At 38.9% G+C, this 24,472-nt stretch overlaps 2 protein-coding genes across 2 annotated transcripts in view; one reads left to right on the top strand and one right to left on the bottom strand.

Annotated features, from left to right (window-relative positions):
• The window catches only part of ITCH (itchy E3 ubiquitin protein ligase), a 98,916-nt gene that overhangs the window by 523 nt on the left and 73,921 nt on the right, over positions 1-24,472 (top strand). Inside the window, exon 2 of the mRNA XM_010854874.1 lies at positions 3,752-3,829. The gene's annotated coding sequence lies outside the window, so the exon portion shown is untranslated. The remainder of the gene's footprint in view (positions 1-3,751; positions 3,830-24,472) is intronic.
• On the bottom strand, positions 14,200-14,751 carry LOC104999327 (60S ribosomal protein L26-like). Its single transcript, XM_010854873.1, has one exon. The coding sequence runs from the start codon at positions 14,692-14,694 to the stop codon at positions 14,257-14,259; it is 438 nt and encodes a 145-aa protein (XP_010853175.1). The 5' UTR covers positions 14,695-14,751; the 3' UTR covers positions 14,200-14,256.

A 24,472-nucleotide genomic window follows, 5' to 3' on the forward strand; every position in this document is an offset into this window, starting at 1 on the left:
GGCGACGTGGCCCTGCGAGGGGCGGCGGCCGGGCCCACCTGCCACCTGCTGCCCTTCCCGAGACTTTTTGGAGCCCCCACTAGCGAGAGGGGCCAAGTACAGTGGCTGCCTCTCTTCTCTCTTCCATTCCCCTCCGTCTATTGTCCCCCAGCGTGGTGGTCCCGGCCCCGGCGTCGTCCTCCGCGCTCGCCGCCGCCACCGCAGCGGCCCCGCCGGCGCCGAGTTTTGCAGACGTGGAGCTGTCACTGCCCTTCCTCCTGAAAGTGCCCTTTTCTTTAGCGGAGAGAAGAAAAAAGTAGTCGTGATGAGGACAGGACTTAGTGGGGAACTCAAGTTCTTAGACTTTGCTCCGGGCCGCGACGTAGAGCGAAACACAGGATCTCTACGCCCCAGGTAGACGCTGGGCCTCAAGTTAGCGATGTAACCTGGTGGATTTGCAAACTACCCGAAATCCACGATTCTCCAGTAACAACTCACCTTGTTTTCTTGCTTATTTTTGTATCTTGTTAATTATTCTACAGCTTCAGTATATTTTTTGGGAGTGAGGGGTGGGGAAGGAAGAGACATTTCAGGGAATTTTCCTCTGAAAATTAACGAGGCACTTGAGCCAACCATCTATCACTGTACTTAGTTGGAGTCGTGCATGTATTCCTAATATAATTAGATCTTAGGGAAGTACTAGAGGCAGTGTATTTCTACCCTCAAAATGGGCTAGGGAGTTGTTTCTCGGCCGAAATAAAGTTCTCAGAGCAGGTCTGGAGAGAGTCTTCATTGTGTGTTCATAGGTTTACTCAGGTTACAGTTACTTCATTTTTAAGATTTAGAAATGAAGGTGGAAATTCACCTGCTGTTTTGAACAGTGGATATGTTTTTTGGGTGTGATTCCGAAAGGAATTCCTTCATCTTCAGCATATGAGTCAAGTCAACAAGGATATGAAATAAGTGCAGGATAATTCCTCAGTGTATTCTAGAGTAAATCATTTTTCCATTCCTTAAAGAAACATCTTTACACCAACTGGAAGAGACAAACCAGTAGCCCCCAAATTTGGTCATTAGAAAAATCAGGGCAGCTTTTTTAAAAGTAGAAATTTCAGAGCCTTACTTCCTGAGATTGATATAATACGTTTGGGTCGGCCTTGAGGATTAAAACTTGCCTCAGGCAATTTTGATGGTTTTGGAAACCGTTGAGACAATACTTTGAATAAACCAAAAGCTTTGAGATGGAAGAGGAAGTAATCAGTTGTGTCTGATTGATTTGAGGAAGAATCTGCTTCAAGCTGAAGTTGGGTCTTAGCTGAAGTGTTATTGTGATGGAGAAAGGGAAGGACAGGGCAGAGGAAACACCTCAATACTGTTAGTAAACACAGGATTGAGGAAGATAAAAGGGAGCAGGGAGTGGGATGGGGAAGAAGAGCATTAGGGATGTGAGGCAAGAAAAAAACTTGTTTTATGTTGTTAGCAATAGATGCAGATTTTTAAACAGGAAAATGATATCGAGTACATGTTTGCTTTAGGAAGATTGCTTTGTGACAAAAGTGAAAGGACAGAAGAGTGGCTGTTTCAGTGGCTTAGGTGAGAAGTGAGCTCTACAGATCTTCCTCAGTGAGAGGCTGTGGGCATGATCAAGAGATTAAATTTAGTTAATGGCACCCCACTCCAGTACTCTTGCCTGGAAAATCCCATGGACGGAGGAGCCTTGGTAGGCTGCAGTCCATGGGGTCTCCAAGAGTCGGACACGACTGAGCGACTTCACTTTCACTTTTCACTTTCATGCATTGGAGAAGGAAATGGCAACCCACTCCAGTGTTCTTGCCTGGAGAATCCCAGGGACGGGGGAGCCTGGTGGGCTGCCGTCTATGGGGCAGACAGAATCCCACACAGAATCGGACACGACTGAAGCGACTTAGCAGCAGCAGCAGTGCAAAATTGTCCTATTTTTGTATGAGGATTTCTTTAGGGCCAGTCTGGGTAAAAGGTTCCTTTTCTGTCAAAAGAACCCATTAGCAAATCAGAGTAATATTGCACAGTTACATATGTTAATGGTATCAGAATTTGTTGTTAGCATCCTTGATGCAATTTGTAGGATTTAGAGATTAGACTGAAATTATGGCTATCAGTGCTATTGATTTATGAGCTTGTTGGGAAGTGTTTTTTCTCCCACCTTCAGAAACTTGGTTTTAGAATTTTAGAGTTGGGGGACTCCCCTGGTGGTCCAGTGGCCAAGACTCTGTGCTCCCAATGCAAGGGTCCTGTGTTTGATCCCAGGTCTGAGAACTGGATCCCACATTCTGCAACTAAAGATCCTACATACCACATCTGAGACCCCAAATAAATAATACATGTTAAAAGAAAGAGTTGGAAGAGATTGTAGAGAATATCTAGTCCACAGTAGCAGATGTATTTTGATTTATGGGCCAACTTTCACTTGAAGTAGCTGCCAGAAGCCCTGTGTTGAGAAGGATTTTAATCATAAGGGTTCTCTGGGAAAGTGAGTTATGATTGATTAGTGATAACCCCTGTGGACACTAGTTATCTAGTGGTTAGTATCAATATATGTGCTAGGTATATGCTATTCTTGGACTAATCCAACCTTTTCTGTTTTGTTTTGTTTTTTAAACAAAGAATCAGAGCTAAAAGTAGAACCAAGTTTTGTAACTCTTAGTCTGTTCTCCAGTGTACCAAGATGAATGTGTGCTACTAAAGAGCTTTTGGTATTAGACCAAAAGAAAAAAGTATTTCTAGCCTGTGCCTCTTGACTGTTTAGTTAAGAGTTTAACAAGGAACTTTGGCCTAGAAGTGAGTTGTATTCATTCTGGCTTAGGAAATTTGTGTTTATACTCACAGAAAAATAGCCACCCTCCGCCTTCTTTTCTTGTTCCTCACCCTTCTCTGTTTTGGGTTTAGGGGATTGGTTTCTTCCAAGTTGCGGGGATAGTCCTTACTGTGACCTCAAAAGGTAGAGTATGTATTTATATGGCCATCCTCATTTTGTGATGTAGTTATACGCAGGTGGGGAGTTACCCTGTTGTATGGGTTAAGGCAAAAGTGTATTAAAGCCCCACCCCCGCAACCTCATCTTTATGGCACCTAGCCAAATTTTGGGCTTATAATATGCACTCAGTAAAGGCATGTTGATTTTTTTTTTTTTTTTTTAGGCATGTTGATTTTTGTGGCTGTAAATGATACTGGCTTTGAGTCAGTATAAATTAGCAAGTGGGGTTGAAGAATTGAATTGCAGCATTCTCTCATTGAGAGGTCAGTCCTCTGCTAAAAATGTTGGGCTGGAAACTAGTCTCACAACTAGAAGTAGTTAACCAGAAGCTGTTCCTCTTTTCTGTCCTCTTTCAGTCTAGCAGTGTACTGTCCTTGGAGGACTGCTGCCAGCTCAGCTCTTTGCTTCTGTACAGAATTGACTATACTCAGATCCTTGGAGTACTTTTTCTTTTCGTATCCCTAGGAGCTTCCAAGTTGCAGGGATAGTCCTTACTGTGACCTCAAAAGGTAGAGTATGTATTTATATGGCCATCCTCATTTTGCTATGTAGCTATACGCAGGTGGGGAGTTACCCTATTGTATGCGTGAGTCATTTTCTTCCCAATTTAACCTTATTATCCTGCCTGCTCCATCAAAAATTGTCTATCCTATGAAACTTTTTAAAGGACATTGTGCTGTCCTATTCCAAAGGTCATTGCTGATCTGATGTGTTTAACCATAGGAGTAATGTGTTAATGGATCCTCCTTCCTTTCTCAGGTAACATGCATTTAACCGTGGCCTTCTGGAGACAGCGCCTTAATCCAAAGAAGTGACTTCAAACGGTGAAAACTTCAGGTATGGTGGCATGCCTGTGAGAGATAGTGGGGGTCAGAAATGGTGCTGAGGGTGAGCGCCGGTCCTGTTAACAGCTGTGGGAAGTATGGGGAGAGACCAGTGTTGATGCTGGCTACATCAGTTGGTTGAAGACATAGTTTCCTTTTGGATCTGAAACCCATAGCTGCCTCTACAAGGATTAGCCTGTGAGCTACATTGTATTCTTAATTTGGGTCCTTTGACTTTTCTGTTTTTCTAGCTTCCTTATACAGTCATATACTTTTCTCACTTGTGCTGTTTTAGAAACATTTATCTCTATACTTGTCCATACATGTGCACATATATGGTTAAAATGTGTAGGAATTAAAAAGAAAACAATATAGTTCAATGGAAAAAGAATAGAGGACTTGGAAAGAAAAGGTCTGGGTTCTGATTTTATTTTTCTACTGACAAATTTGATTGTTGGCAAAGTATTTAATCTTGGCAAGACTTAGTTTATATATCTGTAAAATAGTTATGTTGATTTCTGCCTGCCTCCCTGGCATTGTTGTGAGGATCAAATAAAATAATACATATCAAATCTTTAGAAAAAAGTGAATTCCCATCTTAAGCCATTATCCAGATCTATAAGGTGGGAGGAGTTGGCAATAATACTGAAAAGGAAAACAGGACAGGACAGATTCATCTTAAAAGATCAGGAGAGAAAAAAAAAAAAAAAAAAAAGACCAGGAAGAAGAAAAGGAAGTCTGCTGGTTAAGAGAAAAAGTAGAGCACAGGAAAAGTCAAGCAGTAAGAGAATAGGGAGTAAATGAAGTAGAGCACATGAATTGGTTGGTGAGAAAGCTGTATAGGAAAGAGGATCCCTTTCATTTGCTTAACCCTAACCTTTCGACTGTTATTACCACATCTCTTCATATAAGTGTCCCATCCGTACTTAAGCTTCTTGTCCCCATTGTAAAATCATAGTAAAATTGTGTGACCCTTTGTGTTTAGTTTATATTTTTGTTAACAAATTGCCTCATAAATGCCAAGAGACCAAGGCTATGGCTTGCTTATTATGGTATCCCAGGTCAGTGCTATAATCAAATGTGTGATTAATCTGTGGGGTTTTTTTTTTTTTAAATAGTTACGAAGAGAAAAGGAGATGGTAGGGTGCTTTGTGAGATACTAGAGAAAGGAAGTGGATAAGAGGAAAAGTAGATAAATCAGAGGTGGTGAGAGGAAACATTCTCAGAGGATAATGAAAGAAAAGACATGAAAATGAAAAAAGTATGTAGAATAACAGGGGAAAGGATGGCGTTATCTGCAATGACTGGAACAAGGTAAATTTCATATCTTTAGTGGTGGTATAATACCTCATAAAAAGTTATGTACTGGGGAAGATCATCCTCCATACCAAATATCTTTAAAATATTTCTAAAAGTATCCATTTCATCCTGAGCTCACAGAGTAGTTCTTTGTGGAAAGAAAACTGGGCCAGCATTCAGGAAATATGTGTTCTGGCCTTGATACTGCTTGTTACTTAATTTCTATGATCTTGAGCAATTTGCTTAAGTCTGTGGACTGCATTACTTTCTACTGAAGGTATGAACATGATGTTTTCTCCTTCCAGCTCTGATTATTCTTTGTGCTGCTTATGCCAGGTCACCAGTTTTTCAGGGCTTTGTTGATACAATGTGGGACTGGTCTCAAAAATATCTTATAATAGGACTTCAAAGCATCCATTGCTTTGTAAATGAGAAGCCATTTTAAATTCTACTTTATTTTTTATTTTTAGCTGGGCCATGCAGGTAGTAAGATCTTCACTCCCCCCTGCAGTGGAAGCTCGGAGTCCTAACCACTAGACCACCAAGGAATTCTCTTTCTGCTTTAAACATAGGTTGAGAGACCTGCAGGAAATCTAAGTATAGAAATGTTGAGCTTGTAATATTAAGCAAGCGTTTATTGAGCCCTGTTATGCTAGTTTCCAAGGGATACTCTACCTCAAGGATTTTGTGTTTCTGTGAGGAAAATAAAACTGTTCACTAGTAATTATTGTAAAAAAGCAAGATGATAAATGCTATAATAAGGATTTCATTGCATTTCAACTTAAGATGTTTGGATTTCTTGGTTCCTTTATTACAACTGAATATATGCTAACTGCAGGGACTCATGGAAAAAAGCAGTTCCTACCCTCAAGAAACTTAATTTTTTTCATGTCTGCACACTGTTTACTCTCATAGATATATCCTTCTACCCCAAGAAAGAGAAGAGTTTTGTGCTATATCATCACTTTGTAGTTTTGAACTAAGGATTCATCTCATTATTGAGCTTACCTTACTCCAGGAATAGTCTCATAACAAATACATAGTTTGATTGGATTCCTTAATATTTCAGTTACAGAGAAAGTTTTCTTTTAAGGTGAGGGAAAAAATTCAAAAATGCCATCTGCATTTAGGTGAACTTTGGTTTGCTTCTTAGTCATTTGTGCAAAGAAAGAATAGGCTCTAAAATTTAGTCTCTTGAGTCTTCGTTCCAGGCAGTTAATTCAGTTGGTCACAGAAGAAAGGATGGTAGTCTAAAGGAATCATATTGTAGGGATTAACAGTGTTCCCTGGAGTAAGACTATCTGATTTTGAATTTTCGCTGTACCTTGAGTGTACTGGTAATGTGACCTTGGCTGAGTTGCTTCACTTCTCTGTGCCTTAGTTTTTTCATTTATAAATCGAGAATAATAATAGTGTACATCCATAGGGTTTTTGTATGGATTAAATGAGATAATATATTTTTGCTTGAACAATAGTTGGTTCACAATAAAGCAGGAAATGTTAATTGCCAGTGTTGTTGTTATCATTATCACATTATCATCATCACCAACCTTGTCTGTTCTAAAATTATCATCACCAACCTTGTCTGTCTTAAAATTATCATCTTAATTTATTCATTCAGTAAATGTATATAAGGGGAGCACTGTAAAGTCAGATGCCTATAAGGGCTAGATTTAAATAGTAATAGTAGAGCAGATTGGGACTTAAGTGGTTTAGGGAATTCATGTTACTCCAGTGGGGCAGCTGTTAGGCAGCTTTGGTTTACTTTTTTTAAAAAATTGAGGTGAGATTTATCATTTTAAAATATATAATTTACTGTTGGCTCACTATCGATCTAGCAGGAGGTAGGGGAGGAGGCATATAGATGAAGTGTGACCTGAACATCTTTTTTATGAAGAGAAGCTGGAATTTCAGATTTTGTGAGAAATTTTTATTTTTAAATGTTGGCAACGTAATGAATTCATAAAAATGCTGTGAGCCAGACAAATTCACCACTGTGGGCAGACTTTGTCTTGTGGGTTGCTGTTCTGTAACCTCTGATCTGGGGCTTGACTTTTTGCTGCATAACCCATGTTCACTGCTCTCTGGAAAGAGAGTCCTTACTCACATAGAGATTTTTAAAGTTCAAGCGATACCTTACTGCTATCTAGGGCTGAATGAGGCATAAACAGAAAAATTAAGGCAAAGAGGAGGAGGGAAGTTATTTAAAACTGGGATTCAGAATGGGAAAATGGCAGGAATGAACTTAAGATGGTGAAAGAAAGTACAGTGAATTTAAATTAATCTGAAGAGGGTTTGTGTGGTCCCAGTAAGAATAGAAAGTTTAGAAAAATGAAGAGATCAGTGTAGAGGCAAAATAATTTCTCTTCTTCCCTTTCAGGTTCTTTGGTCTAATAATTGCTGTAAGATAGATTAACAACAGAAAAACACATTTTCTAAATACAGTATGGGAGCCTCATAAAACTGAGACCCAAAAGGCAGCCATAATAGGGGCTTATATACATATCCTGAGCCTTATAAGGAAAAGGAGTAGGGGCTGGTGATACAAAGGGAAGAGGAGAGGAGATGTTTGGAAAATAAAGGTTGCCCTATTACTTAATTAGTTAAGTTTTCTTTCTTTCTTTCTTTCTAAAATCATTTATTTGGCTGTGCTGAGTCTTAGTTGCTGCATTTGGAATGTTTTAGTTGTAGCATGGGAACTCTTAGTTGCAGCTTATGGGATCTAGTTTCCTGACCAGGGATCAAACCCAGGCCCCCTGCATTGGGAGTGTGGAGCGTTAGCCACTGGACAACCAGTGAAGTCCCTGCAGTTAAGTTTCTTAGGTAAAAAGATATTTTCTGGTAATAATTCTCTTCTTGGTACAGGCCTCCTTTCCAGTGTAAATGTAGGCAGTTGTGGGAAGGAGAGAGGTAAACAGCTTTTGCAGCTGAGTTTTGATTCTTTAGCTCAGAATAATTCTTATGCCAAAGTGGCATATTTTGGGGTAATATACTCTGCTGCCCTTCAGCAGTCTTCTTATTTTAGAATAAACTTAAGTCCTATTGACTGGTAGTTTGAAGTGGTATTTTATGAAATTTATTTTGTTAATATTGAAGTCTACAGTGTTTATTAGGGTTGGTAGGGTCCGGAGGCAGGGAGACCAGGCTAGGGAGGTTGTAGTGAGAATGGAAAGCGAGGGACAAAAGCTTGTATTTGGGTCACCCTGTGGCAGTGGGACGCTGCAGTAAAGATGCAGATTTTGAAAGCTCTTCTCATATTTGTTCTTTTGTAATAATTGGGATATGTGAGGATAATACTGAAGAGGCTACCCCTCCGTTTTCATAAGGATCTTCATTACTCTCAGCCGTGGCACTCTCTTTAATGGTGGATCATGTATATAGTCTCATAATTTCCCAGCTTTAAAAGAATAGAAAAGGTAAAATCAAAGTAGTTCAATTGCTTATTACATTTCTAGTTTAGCATTTTTGGTCATCTTGATTAACCTCTTCTGTAGACTTTAAACATGGAATTTTTTTTATTTACCAAGGTTTGGATACAGTAACAAAAGGTTTTCTCACGGAAAAGATGTAGAATTTTGTTGCAGAAACGTGACACAGTAATTAATTTATGATTCAGAATGTTTAAAACTGATAAATGTAGAAACATGAAATGTGTTTATATAGCCTGAGAAAGTGATTTTCAGGATTTAATTTTCAGTAGGCCTTTGGTTCTGGTTATACTTTTCTCATGAAACATTTCTTGACATATACAGGAAAGTTAACTTCTTATTCTTGACTAAAATGCAAAATGTAGTTATTTTAAGTAATCTTTTTAATAAGTAAATCTAATAGTGTGTTCAGTTTAGTCGCTCAGTCGTGTCCGACTCTCTGCGACCCCATGAATCGCAGCACACCAGGCCTCCCTGTCCATCACCAACTCCTGGAGTTCACTCAAACTCATGTCCATCGAGTCGGTGATGCCATCCAGCCATCTCATCCTCTGTTGTCCCCTTCTCCTGCCCCCAATCCCTCCCAGCATCAGAGTCTTTTCCAATGAGTCAACTCTTCGCATGAGGTGGCCAAAGTACTGGAGTTTCAGCTTTAGCATCAGTCCTTCCAATGAACACCCAGGACTGATCTCCTTTAGAATGGACTGGTTAGATCCCCTTGCAGTCCAAGGGACTCTCAAGAGTCTTCTCCAACACCACAGTTCAAAAGGATCAGTTCTTTGGTGGTCAGCTTTCTTCACAGTCCAACTCTCACATCCATACATGACCACTGGAAAAACCATAGCCTTGACTAGACGGACCTTTGTTGGCAAAGTAATGTCTCTGCTTTTGAATATGCTATCTAGGTTGGTCATAACTTTCCTTCCAAGGAGTAAGTGTCTTTTAATTTCATGGCTGCAGTCACCATCTGCAGTGATTTTGGAGCCCAGAAAAATAAAGTCTGACACTGTTTCCACTGTTTCCCCATCTATTTCCCATGAAGTGATGGGACCAGATGACATGATCTTAGTTTTCTGAATGTTGAGCTTTAAGGTGTGTTAGAGCCTGAATATTCAGAATATTTGAGAGACAGCAACTTTTCCCTCATCAATGAATAAGAACACTGAACTGAGCCTGTGAAAAGTAGACAGAATTGCAGCCATCTAGAAATGCAGTAAAAAGATCAAATTGAGCTAAATCCAAGTCTCATTTAATGCAAAGAGAATTTGTTTTTTGAACTTTTGAAGCATGGTCTAACCTAGATTTTGAAGTTCATTTGTTTTGAAAATTTAAAGAGATTTTTAGATGGTTCATTTAATTGGGGGTCTGCTTTGGAAGGAAAGGAATATCGAAGAGGATTAGCTGCATTTGCTTCTGTGGAAAGCTAGTAAAAGGGAAATCCTAGATTATCTTTTACCCTTGAATTTCTGGAAGGAGAGATAATTTCTATAGGTCTTAATTAAAAACTGTTAATGTATGTATTGAAATGTATAGAACCTGGCTCCTGTTGCTTTTTATTGTCCAGAATGTTGCTGACATTGATGTGCAGTCATCTACTCTCCCTTTCTCTTTGCCCTTCAGGATTTAAACTTTTTTCCTTTATTTTTTCTTGTTGGAGTTTTGGGAGAGTATGGAGATGGAGCATAGATGTTCAGTCTGCTTTCTTGATTTTACTGTTTAAATTGATATTTTCATTAATAAGGGGCAAAGAAAATGATAGACTTATTTATCCTGATTATTTTTTGTCATTGTAAAATATGCATAACATGTTGGTAAAATATGCATAAAATTTACAACTGCAACCATTTTAAGTGTTTAATTCAGTGATATTAAATATATTCCCATGCTGCATACCTATTATCACTATGCATCTCCAGAATTTATCATTCCAAACTGAAACTCTGTATGTGTTATTAATAATGCCATTCCCCTCCCTGGTAATCACTGTGTTAATTTTTGTCTCTATAGAATTTGACTATTCTTGCTACTTCATATCAATGGAATCATACAATATTTGTCCTTTGTGTCTGGCTTTTTAACTTAGCACAGTGTCTTCAAAGTTCATGTTGTAGCATGTTTCAGAATTCCATTCCTTTCTAAAAAGCTGAGTAACATCCCATTTTATGTGTATAATCACATTTTGTTTATCCGTTCATCTGTAAATGGCCTTTTGGATTACCTTTTGGCTATTGTGAATAATGGATGTTATGAATGTGGCTGCATAAATATCTGTTCAAGTCCCTCCTTTCAGTTCTTTAGGTGTATTCTCAGAAGTGGAACTGGTGGATCAAGTAGTAATTTCATGGTGGGTTTTCTAAAATTTATTTTTTAATTGAAATATAATTGATTTACAAATGTTAATTTCTGCTGTACAGCAAAATGACTCAATTATGCACATGTGTACATTCTTTTTTATGTTCTTTTCCATTATGGTTTATCCCAGTGCTTCCCAGGAGGCTCAGTGGTAAAGAATCTGGCTGCCATGCACGAGACTCAGGTTTGATCCCTGGTTCAAGATGATATCCTGGAGAAGGAAGTGGCATTCCACTCCAGTTTTCTTGCCTGGGAAATCCCATGGACAGAGGAGCCTGGCAGGCTACAGTCCACCGGGTCACAGAGAGTCAGACACGACTTAACAACTCAACAACAACAACATGGTTTATCCCAGGATATTGAGTATAGTTCCCTGTGCTATATAGTAGGACCTTATTGTTAGTAATTCCATGTTAATTTTTTTTAGTATCCGCCATAGTGTTTTCCCCAGCCGCTATGCCTTAGTACATTCTCACCAGCAGTTCTCAAGAGTTCCAATTTTTTACACCCATGACAACATTTCATTTCACTTCTTTTCTTTTTTTAAAGAATAGTCATTCTAATGATGAGAGAAGTAGTATCTCGTTGAGGTTTTTATTTGCATTTCTCTAGTAATTAGTGGTACTTTCTTTTCCTATGCTATTTGTATATCTTCTTTGCAGAAATGTCTATTCAGTTTCATTGCCCGTTTTTAAACTGGGTTGTTTGATTTTTTAGTGTCTTAATTATCTTGTAGGCTACTGGCTACATCTACTGGGTCTTGTGCTATTCCTCCTTCTTTCCTGTTATTGACAAAGCAGTTAGAACCATTCTCTAATATATAGTCCCTCAGTAAATGAATGTTTGATAAAATATTAAAAGTAGTGCTTTCTGGAAAGATAAAGGTTGGTTGGGGCAGGATTTTCATTACATTTTCTTTGGTTTTATGATTCTATATTCTCTTTTAACCATTTACTTGGGTGGGGTAAACATTTATAAAGGATTAAGCTTTAGGCAAAGAAATCCCTGTGTCATCCAGATTTTATTTTGGAGAAGGAAAATATCTTTTAATATCTTATTAAAAGAAATTTCACTCTTACAGGACTTGCTGTTGCTACTGCTTGCCTAAGAAAATATAAATCAGCCTGAGGTATCCAGACAAATATTTTACCTTTTGTAATTCTGAAAAGGAAGAAGTCTGTTTTAATCATTTCAGTGATTACTTTTTTTTTCTTTTATTTTTTAACTTTACAATATTGTATTGGTTTTGCTATATATCAACATGAATCTGCCACAGGTATACACATGTTCCCCATCTTGAACCCTCCTCCCTCCCCCCTCCCCATACCATCACTCTGGGTCGTCCCAGTGCACTAGCCTCAAGCATCCAGTATCATGCATTGAAACTGGTCTGGCGACTTGTTTCATATATGATGTTATACATGTTTCAATGCCATTCTCCCGAATCATCCCACCCTCTCCCTCTCCAACAGAGTCCAAAAGACTGTTCTATACATCAGTGTCTCTTTTGCTGTCTCGTATACAGGGTTATTGTTACCATCTTTCTAAATTCCATATATATGCATTAGTATACTGTATTGGTGTTTTTCTTTCTGGCTTACTTCACTCTGTATAATAGTCTCCAGTTTCATCCACCTCATTAGAACTGATTCAAATGTATTCTTTTTAATGGCTGAGTAATACTCCATTGTATATATGTACCATAGCTTTCTTATCCATTCATCTGCTGATGGACATCTAGGTTGCTTCCATGTCCTGGCGATTGCTTGATTTTTGTGTGATGATTTTGAATTTCTTTTTTGTGCTATTTATTAGGGCCTTTTTTGTTGTTCAAGAGGGATTTGAGAGTGGTCCTAGACTCCATATTTAAATAATTTTGAAATGGACCAAACTGAGTAAGTTCAGGTATGCAGTGACATAGATTTTTTTTTTCCATTTGTTTCCCTGTTGCTCTTTTCTTTTCTTTTTTTGCGGGAGGCTCAGTTATGGAACTGTAGAAGGCGATGGCACCCAACTCGAGTACTCTTGCCTGGAAAATCCCATGGACGGAGGAGCCTTGGTAGGCTGCAGTCCGTGGGATTGCTAAGAGTTGGACACGACTGAGCGACTTCACTTTCACTTTTCACTTTCATACATTGGAGAAGGCAATGGCACCCCACTCCAGTACTCTTGCCTGGAGAATCCCAGGGACGGAGGAGCCTGACGCGCTGCCATCTATGGGGTCGCACAGTCGGACACAACTGAAGCGACTTAGCAGCAGCAGTTATGGAACTGTAGTTTTAAATCATGAAATTAACATAGAGATCTCAGTTTTTGGCTGCATCTTCTGTTCTGACCTTGGACCATTCATTTTGATTGGATTGTTTGTCTATTATTGAATTACAAGAGTTCTCTGTGAATTCTGGATATAAGCCCTTTATCAGATAAGTGTTACATCTTAGAGATATATTCTCCCAGCCTTTTGCTTGTTTTTTCATTTTCTTAATGGTGTCTTTTGAAGAGGAGAAGTTCCTAATTTTAATAAGGCTTAATTTCTCAATTTTATCTTTTGTGGATGGTACTTTTGGTGTCACAGCTAAGAAATCTTTGCCTGATTGGGCACTCCATTTAACTTTGCTGGATTCCCATGCATTTATCTGTAAAAACAAATAAGATGTGTGTGGTATTTTGCTTTCTTTGAAATGATATTTTATTCAGTTCCTTTGGGACTCAGAGGAGGTAGTCTTTGTAAATTTTTTTTTAATTGGAGTATAATTCCTTTGCAATATTGTGTTAGTTTCTGCTGTACAACAAAGTGAATTAGCTATATACATACATATATCCCCTCCTTCCTGCGCCTCCTTCCCATCCCCCATCTCACCCCTTAGGTCATCATAGAACATGAAACTGAGCTCCCTGTGCTCTACAGCTTCCCACTAGCTATCTGTTCTATGCATGGTAGTGTGTATATGTCAGTGCTACTCTCTCGGTTTGTCCCACCCTCCCCTTTCTCCCATGTCCACATGTCTGGTCTCTGTTCCTGCCCTGCATATAAGTTTATACGTACCATCTTCCTAGATTCTACATATATACATTAATATACAATATTTATTTTTCTTTTTTCTGACTTCACTCTGTATGACAGACTCTAGGTTGATCTACATTACTACAAATGACCCAATTTTGTTCCTCTTTAACGGCTACTATCCCATATATTTATGTTTCACATCTTCTTTATCCATCTGTCTGTCGATGGAGATTTAGATTGCTTCCATGTTCTGGCTATTGTAAATAGTGCTGCAGTGAACATTGGGGCACTTGTGTCTTTTTTTTTTTTTTTTCATTTTAACAGTTTTTAATGAAAGCTGTAGACAAGATGACTTTATTCTTGCATCTTCTCAATTGTTTCTTCCTTATATTTGCCCTTTTCCTTTCCTACTTGGCGAGATTTGGCTTTACGTTCGAGGATCTTTTTGCGGTCTTTGTCCAGTTTTAGTCTGGTGATAACCACCTTGCTGGGGTGAATGCCCACGTGGACAGTTGTGCCATTAGCCTTCTCCCGCTGCACTCGTTCAATGTAGATGACGTGTTTCTTCCTGTAAACCTGGACTACTTTGCCAATTTGCTGCCCTTTGTAGTGCCCTCGTACAACCTGAACTTCATCATCCTTTCGGATGGGCGTGGATCGAACGTTGTACTTCTGTCTTAGCTCTTTAGAAAGAGGAGAAGACATAATTTTCCTGCGAATGTGGGAAGGCGCATTGAAATGTCTTTTTCGATTCTTGCTTCGGTCAGAAGTCACAAAGGGATTGAACTTCATTTTGGCCGCTAGCGCTTCAGCGATGGCCACAGAAGGGAAGAGAGCCACTTGTGTCTTTTTGAATTATGGTTTTCTCAGGGTATATGCCCAGTAGTGGGATTGCTGAGTCATATGGTAGCTCTATTTTTAGTTTAAGGAACCTCCATACTGTTCTCCATAGTGGCTGTATCAGTTTACATTCCCACCAGCAGTGCAAACAGTTCCATTTTTTGCACATAGTCTCCAGAATTTATTGTTTATAGATTTTTTTGAGAGGAGGTAGTCTTGAAATAGAATACTAAGGTGAAAATTTGCAGGCCCAAACTGGAATGTAAAATTGACCCTGCTTTCATAATCCTGTTTGTTTCCTAATGGATAAATGGTTATTTGTCCCAAATGACAACCCACTCCAGTATTCTTAACTGGAGAATCCCATGGACGGAGGAGCCCGATAGGCTATAGTCCACGAGGTCGCAAAGAGTCGGACACGACTGAGTGACTTCACTTACTCACTCTGACCCCAATGTTTAGAACTCTTGGAAATAAATGATTCTGATTTTTTTTCCTGGATTTTTAATACAATATTTAAAACTATCCTTTTTAGTTCTTTTAATATAAATGCATAAATTTGTTTATGTAGTATACATAGACATTATTTATTAGCTCATTATTGACATCTAGTTTTCTTAATAATTCTCTTTTTAAAAAAAATGTTTACTTTGGCTTCCCTGTGTCTTTGTTGCTGCTCTCAGGCTTTCTCTAGTTGCCGTGAGCAGGAGCTACTCTCTAGTTGCAGTGTGCAGACTTCTTATCGCTGTGGCTTTTCTTGGTGTGAAGCACAGGTTCTAGGCACCTGGGCTTCAGTGGTTGCTCAATGGCATGTGGAATCTTTCTGGAACAGGGATCAAATCTGTGTCCCTTGTATCAGAAGGTGGATTCTTAATCACTGTACTACCAGGGAAGACTGATAATTCTTAAACAATGTGTAAAAATGATCTGAGAAAGGTTCGTTAGAAGGATGAGATGGTGGTTATCCAGAGTCTTATTTTGAGGAGAATTTATGGGTTTTAAGAGATAGTCAGAAACAAGAGTTCTTGAACACCAGGAAATTCAGCTTTATATTTAATCGAGTTGTATAGTTTCGCACAAGACGTTTGGCAGAAGAGAGCAATATTTAGAGTAGTACAACAGTAGTTATATTTATTGAGGCATGTTAAATCCTTTAAACTCTAGCAGTAAATAGTCAAAGCCAGGACACAGCTTATAATAATAGTTAATACTAAGATGTTTATCCGAAAGCTGTTTGGGAGAACTGGGAGAAAAATTGCCTTCTGTAATACTAGATGCAAAGTTCAAACCAACAAATGAATGTTAAAAGTTACAGTTCTGGTGCCAATTTCCTTCAGCTCTTTTATACTGTTGAACCTTGAAAATTGTACCTTCTTACGTTGTTTTTCTTTGGGATTCCCTGGTGGCTCGGACGGTAAAGCATCTGCTTGCAATGTGGGATATCCGGGTTCAATCCCTGGGTCGGGAAGATCCTCCTGGAGAAGGAAATGGCAACCCACTCCAGAATTCTTGCCTAGAAAATTCCATGGATGGAGGAGCCTGGTAGGCTACATACAGTCCATGGGGTCGCAAAGAGTCAGACACAACTGAGCGACTTCACTTCATGTTTCTCTTTGAGTAAGATAATTGTCTTTTTTATGCCTGTGCTTTAGAATTCACACTGGATTCCGATTTGGCTGGAAGATGGCGAAGAACTCTGGATTATCTGAGATCATTACATGATGTTCAGAGCCAAAGTGTCACTGTTGTGGGGGATAGAGGATGGTCTACATCCTGCTACCCTGTTAAAGTAACTTTTTCCAGTAAATAGGAAAGCAGTTTTTCCCTGTTGTGAGTGGATCTGAGTTAGTTTCTCTCCTTTTGTTGAGAAATTGTTATGGGAATTAGCATTTACTTTCTACCCCAACCCAAAGAACTCTTAATCCCTCTGTCAGTATCTTTGTCAACCCATATGCCAAAGTTAGCTCCTTTGCTATCATTAGTGGAGAATGAGATCTAAACATTGCTCTTATAGTCTTTGCTTCTGTGACCCCAGTGAACAGGAATTAGTTTTCAGCTCAGCTGGGTAATGTGGCTACTGGTTGCATACACCAGAACTACTTCAAACCCCCATGTTTCCACTTCCAACTGGGCTGAGGCTGGAGTCCATTCTGCATTGTAGTGGCTGGTGAATGAGGACAGATTTTTCAAAACAGGTCTTTTGATACGTAGCTCTTTCACTTGAGTAGGGGTTTGGGAGCATGGCTGAGTGGCCCTATCCATGGGAGACTACTCAATATTTAGTTACCATGTATGCTTTTGTGTTTTAGTAAGGCTGAGAGTTTAGCTTCATTTGGTTTTAGTTCTCTGAATACCACTGTGTGTTTTAGCTCTTTGAACTCCGTACTTTCTGCTTCAGCAAGCAGTTTTTCTCCTTACTGGTTTTGTGTGTTTTCTGAAATGTCTTTTTGGTGGCTTCTTTTAAGAAATTACAGGCGTATATAAAATTATCAAGTTTTGTAGGATAAATTAGACATGGCCTATAAAAATAACTGATTATGTTGGATGTGTTATTTCTGAAAAGAAACCCAAGCAGATTTCATAATGCCCTGGTTATTTAATGATTTATTTATAAATAGGATACATATTTTAAAATAAGGCTAGAAATGTAGTTTCTCTGTTTGTTACTTATGGGATAAGATGTTACTGAAATAATCTTGTGAAATGTGTGTCTTTCCACGTTTTTTTTTCCCCACTGCCTTTCATGAAGATGTTAAGGTTAGTTTTTATTGCTGGCAATGTTTTAGCACCTTCTTTTTACATTAGACATTCAGTCACATTTTTCTAATGTGATAGTAAACATTACTCAAAATAAATGATAAGAAAGTGTTAAGAATTGGCCCTGTTTTAAGTTTCTTTGGAGAAGGCAATGGCACCCCAGTCCAGTACTCTTGCCTAGAAAATCCCATGGATGGAGGAGCCTGGTGGGCTGCATTCCATGGGGTCGCTACGAGTTGGTCGCGACTGAGCAACTTCACTTTCACGCAATGGAGAAGGAAATGGCAACCCACTCCAGTGTTCTTGCCTGGAGAATCCCAGTGACGGCAGAGCCTGTTGGGCTGCCGTCTATGGGGTCGCACAGAGTCAGACACGACTGAAGCAGCTTAGCAGCAGTACCTGACAAGACTAATAAATAATGGATTATTTTAATATTGTACTAGATTTTAGATTCAAATTGCTATCTTCATTGACTCAAATCACAGTGGTTTACAAGGTGAAGATATAGGCTCTACAGTGTATTCGATTGTGAAAGCGTTTTAAAAAAATCATGTGAAAAGTCAGTTTTTCATAGGAAATTCATAGTCACCTATCTCCGTTTCTGTGAATTTTAAAGCTTTAAATGGAGGCAAAGTTGAAATTGGCTTTAGAAATAGTCTTTGGAGGAGGTGAAAGAAGAATAGATTGTAAAACGAAAGAGACATTAAAACAGATTAATCTAGCTATGAGATACTGAGGTAGAAGAGAGATCCTAGAGAGGGAGATGAGTTCTGAAGAGGTCTCCCCAAGATACGTAAATCTAATGTCTGGTGTTTTTTGTTGTTGTAAAAATAAAAACTAAGAGCATTTTTTGGTCCCCCAGCCCCATTCCTTAGGAAGCACTCATTTTTCTGTCCCAATGGCTTTGCCTTTTCCAGAACGTCACATAAATAGAGATCATAGGCTACGTTAGTTTCTTAGGATTGCTGTAATAAATTGCCACAAACTGGGCAGTTTTAAAACAGCACAGCTTCATTTTCCCCCCATGTTCTAGGAGTCTAAAAGGCCAAAATAAGGTATAACTAAAGTTGGAACTTCTCAGGAATAATCTGTTTTGTGCTTCTGATTCCTCGCATTCCTTGTCTTGTATGTAAATATATATATATCTCCAGTTTGTGTCTTCATCTTTAGCTTGATCCATTATAACTTTATCTTGATTATATTTGTGAAGATCCTTTAAGACCAAGTAAAGTCAAATTCTCATTTCTGCATGGACATAAATTTGAAGGGAGACACTGTTCAACCCAGTGGTAGCCTTTAAAATTTTTGATTAATGTTTTAACTGTTTTAAAAATTTATCATACAGTGATTGGCTTTTTTTTTGGGTGTTCAGTTCAGTCACTTAGTCGTGTCCGACTCTTTGCGACCCGTGGACTGTAGCACGCCAGGCCTCCCTGTCCATCTCCAACTCCCAGAGTTTACTCAAACTCATGTCCATTGAGTCAGTGATGCCATCCAACCATCTCATCCTCATCCATCTTTCCCAGCATCAGGGTCTTTTCCAATGAGTCAGTTCTACACATCAGGTGGCCAAAGTATTGAAGTTTCACCTTCAACATCAGTCCTTCCAGTGAATATTTTTGGGTGTACAGTTGTATGAATTTTAACACATTTATTGATTCTTATAACTAGTACCACAATCAGGATACAGAACAATTTCATCACACCAGAAACCTCCGTTGTTTAGTCAAACTCACCCTCAGTTCTTAACCTCTGGCAGCAACACATTTGTTCTCCATTTCTTTGTTTTGTCTTTTGGAGACTGTCACATAAATAGAATAGTACATATTAAACTTTTTGAGAAAGGGTTTCACTCAGTATGATGCCTTTGAGATTCCTCTGAGTTGTTGTATTTTTCAAAAATTATTTACTTTTGGCTGCACTGGTATCTGTTGCTGGAATGGGCGTTCTCTAGTTGTGGTAAATGGAGCTACTCTTCATTGTGTGTGAGCTTCTCGCTGTGGTGGCTTCTCTTGTCGGGGCGCACAGGCTCTAGGTGTGCAGGCTTCAGTAGTTGCCACTGTCAGAATTAGTTGCTCTGAAGCATGTGAAATCTTCCCGTACCAGGAATTCAACCCATGTCCCCTGCTTGGCAGGTGGACTCTCATTCACTGTGCCCCTAGGGAAATCCTGTTGTGTCTTGTTAAAAAAATTTATTCCTGAGTAGTATTCCAGTGTGTAAATGTACTACAGTTTATTGATTTACCTGTGGAAGGAGATTGGTTTCCCTGGTGGTTCAGGGGTAAAGCATCTGCCTCCAATGCAGAAGATGTGGATTCGATCCCTGGGTCCGGAAGATCCCTTGGAGCAGGATATGGTAACCCACTACAGTGTTCTTGCCAGGAAAATCCAATGGACAGAGGAGCCTGGCAGGCTATGGTCCATGGGGTCATGAAGTCAGACACTATTGAAGTGACTGAGCATGCACGCACATGGAGGGAGATCACGTCGTTTCACATATTGCAACTGTGAATAGAGCTACTATAAACATTGTTGTACAGATTTTATATGGACATGATTTAGTGACTAAACAACAGCAGCATTTTACAGGTATTATCTCAGTCTTTAAACCAAAACTACAATCCAGTTATTCCTGTTTCATGGATGAAGAAAGTAATTCAGTAATTTGCTTAAGTTTACACAGTAAACAATGCATGTGGATGTGGAGACACGTGGATCTAGATCTATTTGACTCCAAAGCCTGCACACTTAATTACCATATTATAGTATCTTTTGGCGGAGAAGGCAATGGCACCCCACTCCAGTACTCTTGCCTGGAAAATCCCATGGACGAAGGAGCCTGGTAGGCTGCAGTCAATGGGGTTGCTCAGAGTCAGACACGACTGAGCGACTTCCCTTTCACTTTTCACTTTCCTGCATTGAAGAAGGAAATGGCAACCCACTCCAGTGTTCTTGCCTGGAGAATCCCAGGGACGGGGGAGCCTGGTGAGCTGCCGTCTATGGGGTCGAACAGAGTCGGACACGACGGAAGCGACTTAGCAGCAGTATCTTTTGGAATGCATGCTATAGAGTAGACTAGAAGAATGTTTCTGCTTTCTAGTTTAAGGAAGGCTACCAGATGAGATGCTTGAGCACAATATTGAAGGTTAAGAGAAGACCAGATGACCAGAAATTTAGGGAAATAGTGGGGCGAAGTTTTAACGGAACAGGATAAGTAAATCACAGAAGTATTAAACAGATGGCATTTTGGAGAATGATGAATAATTTTCTATGATTGGAGCATAGGGTGTGTATGGGAGAATGGCATGTGAAATAAGATAATAGGCAAAGCAGGAACATGGCAGATCATCAGAGTTGTGTAGAAAGTTCATCTTAGAAATCCTTTGATAACACTATGTGGACAGATTGAGGTGAGGCAAGGAGAAATACTGAAATGAGTAAGATAGTACAGGAAGAAGCAAATGAAGGGAGTAGTAATAGGCATAATGAGGAAGATGTAAAGTAAAGTTTAATTATAAGATATTCCACCCATGTCCAACTGTTTTATTCTAATGTCTTAAGAAATTTTTTTGCCTCTTCCATACTTCCCAGTTTTATGCCATGAGTGTGATGTATGTAGGGTGTTAACAGTTTTTCACTTTAATGCTCGAGAACATGTGTTAGCAAACTATGACTCGTGGAAGGAATCTGGCCTGCTGTTTGTTTGTTTTTTTTTTTTAATAAATAAAGTTTTATTGGGATAGCCCCCTTTTTATGTGTTCTCTGTCACACTGTCACAGTACAATGGCAGTTGAGCATTTGTTACAGAGATCATATGGCCCCCAACTCTGAAATGTTTACTTTCTGGCCCTTTACAGAAAAACTTTAAAGAGCAGCAGATTGAAAGCTTTCTTTCATCTAATAACTGGAATGCATGTGATAGTGCTTACTTAATATTTTATATTGTTCTTTGTTAACTAAGTGACTGACCACATAGTCATTCACAATCTACCCATAGTGTATTTGGAAATTTTTTGAACCTGGGCCGTGGTTCCCTCTTGTTTAATAATTTCTAAGTTATTCTATCTTTCTGAACACAAGATCAGATCATGTTCAAATAAAGGTAGTTTTACTTCTTTCTCTGCAGTCCATATGCCTTTTGTTTGATTTTGTTGCCAAGTTACACTGGCTAGAACCTTTGAATAAAAATGATGAGGGCTGGCATTCTTTCTTGTTCTTGATTTTAGGGGGAGAGCATTCAATCTTTTACCGTTAAGTAGGATGTAAGCTGGAGAAGGCAATGGTAACCCACTCCAGTACTCTTGCCTGGAGAATCCCAGGGACGGGGGAGCCTGGTCGGGTGCTGTCTCTGGGGTCGCACAGAGTCGGACACGACTGAAGCAACTTAGCAGCAGCAGCAGCAGCAGCAGGATGTAAGCAGAGACATTACTTTGCCAACAAAGTTCCGTCTAGTCAAAGCTGTGGTTTTTCCAGTAGTCATGTATGGATGTGAGAGTTGGACTATAAAGAAAGCTGAGCGCGGAAGAATTGATGCTTTTGAACGGTGGTGCTAGAGAAGACTCTTGAGAGTCCCTTGGACTGCAAAGGAGATCCAACCAGTCCATCCTAAAGGAAATCAGTCCTGAATATCCACTGGAAGGAATGTTGCTGAAGCTGAAACTCCAATACTTTGGCCACTGATGCGAAGAACCGACTCATTGGAAAAGACCCTGATACTGGGAAAGATTGAAGATGGGAGGAGAAGGGGACAACAGAGGGTGAGATGGTTGGATGGCATCACCGACTTGATGGACATGAGTATAAGTAAGCTCTGGGAGATGGTGATGCACAGGGAAGCCTGGTGTGCTGCAGTCCATGGGGTCGCAAAGAGTTGGACATGACTGAGCGACTGAACTGAACTGAAGCTATAGTTTTTGTTTGTTTTTTTTTTTAATTAGATGCACTTTTTCAGGTCGAGGAAGTTCTCTTTTACTTCTGGTTTCTTGAGTGTTTTTACCATGAAAGGGTGAGTTGTGTCAAATGCCTTTTGTGCGTTGAGATGGTGATACTGTTTTTGTACTCTGTTCTAATATGTCTATGTAATATATATTACATTAATTGATTTCTGGATATTTATCCAAGCTTGTATTTTTGGCATAAATTCCACTTGGTCATGGAATATTACTTAATTCAATTTGTTTGTGTTTTGTTGATGATTTTTGCCTCTGTATTCAGTATAAGAGATTCACCAACTGTGTACAAGGGGTCCACTTTCTCCACATCCTTGCTAACACTTCTAATCTCTCTTTTTTTTGGTTATTATTGGCTGGACCATGCAGCATGTGGGATCTTAGTTCCCCAACTAGGGATTGAACCTGTGCCCTCTGCATTGGAAGCATGGACCACCAGGGAATCTCCTGTTTGGAACTTTTATAGTTTTTTCTTTCTTTTTTTAATAAAATCATGTCATCTGGGGACAGATAATTTTCCTTGTTTCTTTCCAATTTTTCTTTTCTTTTTTTTTTTAATGCCTTAATTGCTTTGGCTAGGACTTCTAGTACTATGTTGACTAGAAATGCTGAGAGTGCGCATCCTATCTTGTCCTAGTATTAGAAGAAAAGATTTCAGATTTTCACTGTTGAGTGTGATGTTAGTTGTGGGCTTTTTCATATGTAAAACATATTTTATTTTGTTGAGGTAATTCTGTTCCTAATCTGACAGCTTTTTAATGAAACAGTACTGAATTTTGTCAAATGCTCTTCTGCATTAGTTGTGATGTGCATGTGGTTTTTATCCTTTATTGTAATGTGGTATAACACATTGATTTTCTTTATTTTTTAAAAAATATTTTAATTTTATTGGAGTATAGATGATTTACAGTGTTGTTAGTTTCAGGTATACAGCAAATGATTCAGTTATATATATTTTCATCCTTTTTTAGATTCTTATATGGGTTATCACAGAATATTGAGTAGAGTTCCCTGTGCTACAGAGTAGGTCCTTGTTGGTCACACTGATTTATTTATTTTTGTATGTTGACCCCATCTTGCATCCCAGGGATTAATCAATCCTACTTGGTCATGATGTATTAATCCTTTTAATGTGCTGTTGAATTCAGTTTGTTGGTATGAAAATGAAACACTTTGAATGTTATAATGTGGTGGCTCTGGAAATACCAGATTCTTCTCCCATCTCATAGTTTCTTGTTGCTGTCTGCTGTTGTCATTTGATTGATTGTTTCAGACTAATTTTTGTATAGTCCTGTTTTCTTTGTCTTGTATGGTCTCTGAAGTCTATTCTGTTAGATTAGTGGTTTGACAGACAACCTTCTCACTGATTGATTGATATAAAATCGGTTTATAACATTTAAGATTCAAGTGTACAAAATTATATTTTGACTTCTGTATACACTGCAACATGCTAACTACCACGGGTTTAGTTTCCATTCATCACCATGCACTTGACTTCCTTTATCCATTTTGCCCTTCCCACACTTAATTTCTGCTAACGACTATTCTGTTCTCTCTGTGTGCTTTTTTTTGTTTGGTTTTGTGTACTCACTCCCCCACACACCCCCAACACACATATGAAAGAAATCATACAGTATTTGCCTTTTTCTGTCTTATTTCACTAGCATAATACCTTCCAGGTCTATCCATGTTGTTGCAAATGGCAAAATTTCCTCTCTTAAAAAAAAAAATTTTTTTTTTTAAGCCGAGTAGCATTCCTTTGTTTTAAACACACACTACACCTTTTCTATCCAGTCACTCACGGATGGCAGCTTAGGTTGTTTACGTATCTTAGGTCTTGTGTGTAGTGCTGGATTGAACATGGGTACGCATATATCTTTTCAAAATAGATGCTTTTGAATTTTTTGGATAAATACCTAGAAGTGGAATAACTGGATCATATTCTTAATTTTTGAGAACTCTCCATACTGTTTTCAATAGTGGCTACAGTAATTTGCACTCCCACAAACTATACAAGGATTCCC

The sequence above is a fragment of the Bison bison genome, unplaced genomic scaffold (genome assembly GCF_000754665.1).
Source record: "Bison bison bison isolate TAMUID 2011002044 unplaced genomic scaffold, Bison_UMD1.0 scf7180017864352, whole genome shotgun sequence".
NCBI lineage: Eukaryota > Metazoa > Chordata > Mammalia > Artiodactyla > Bovidae > Bison > Bison bison.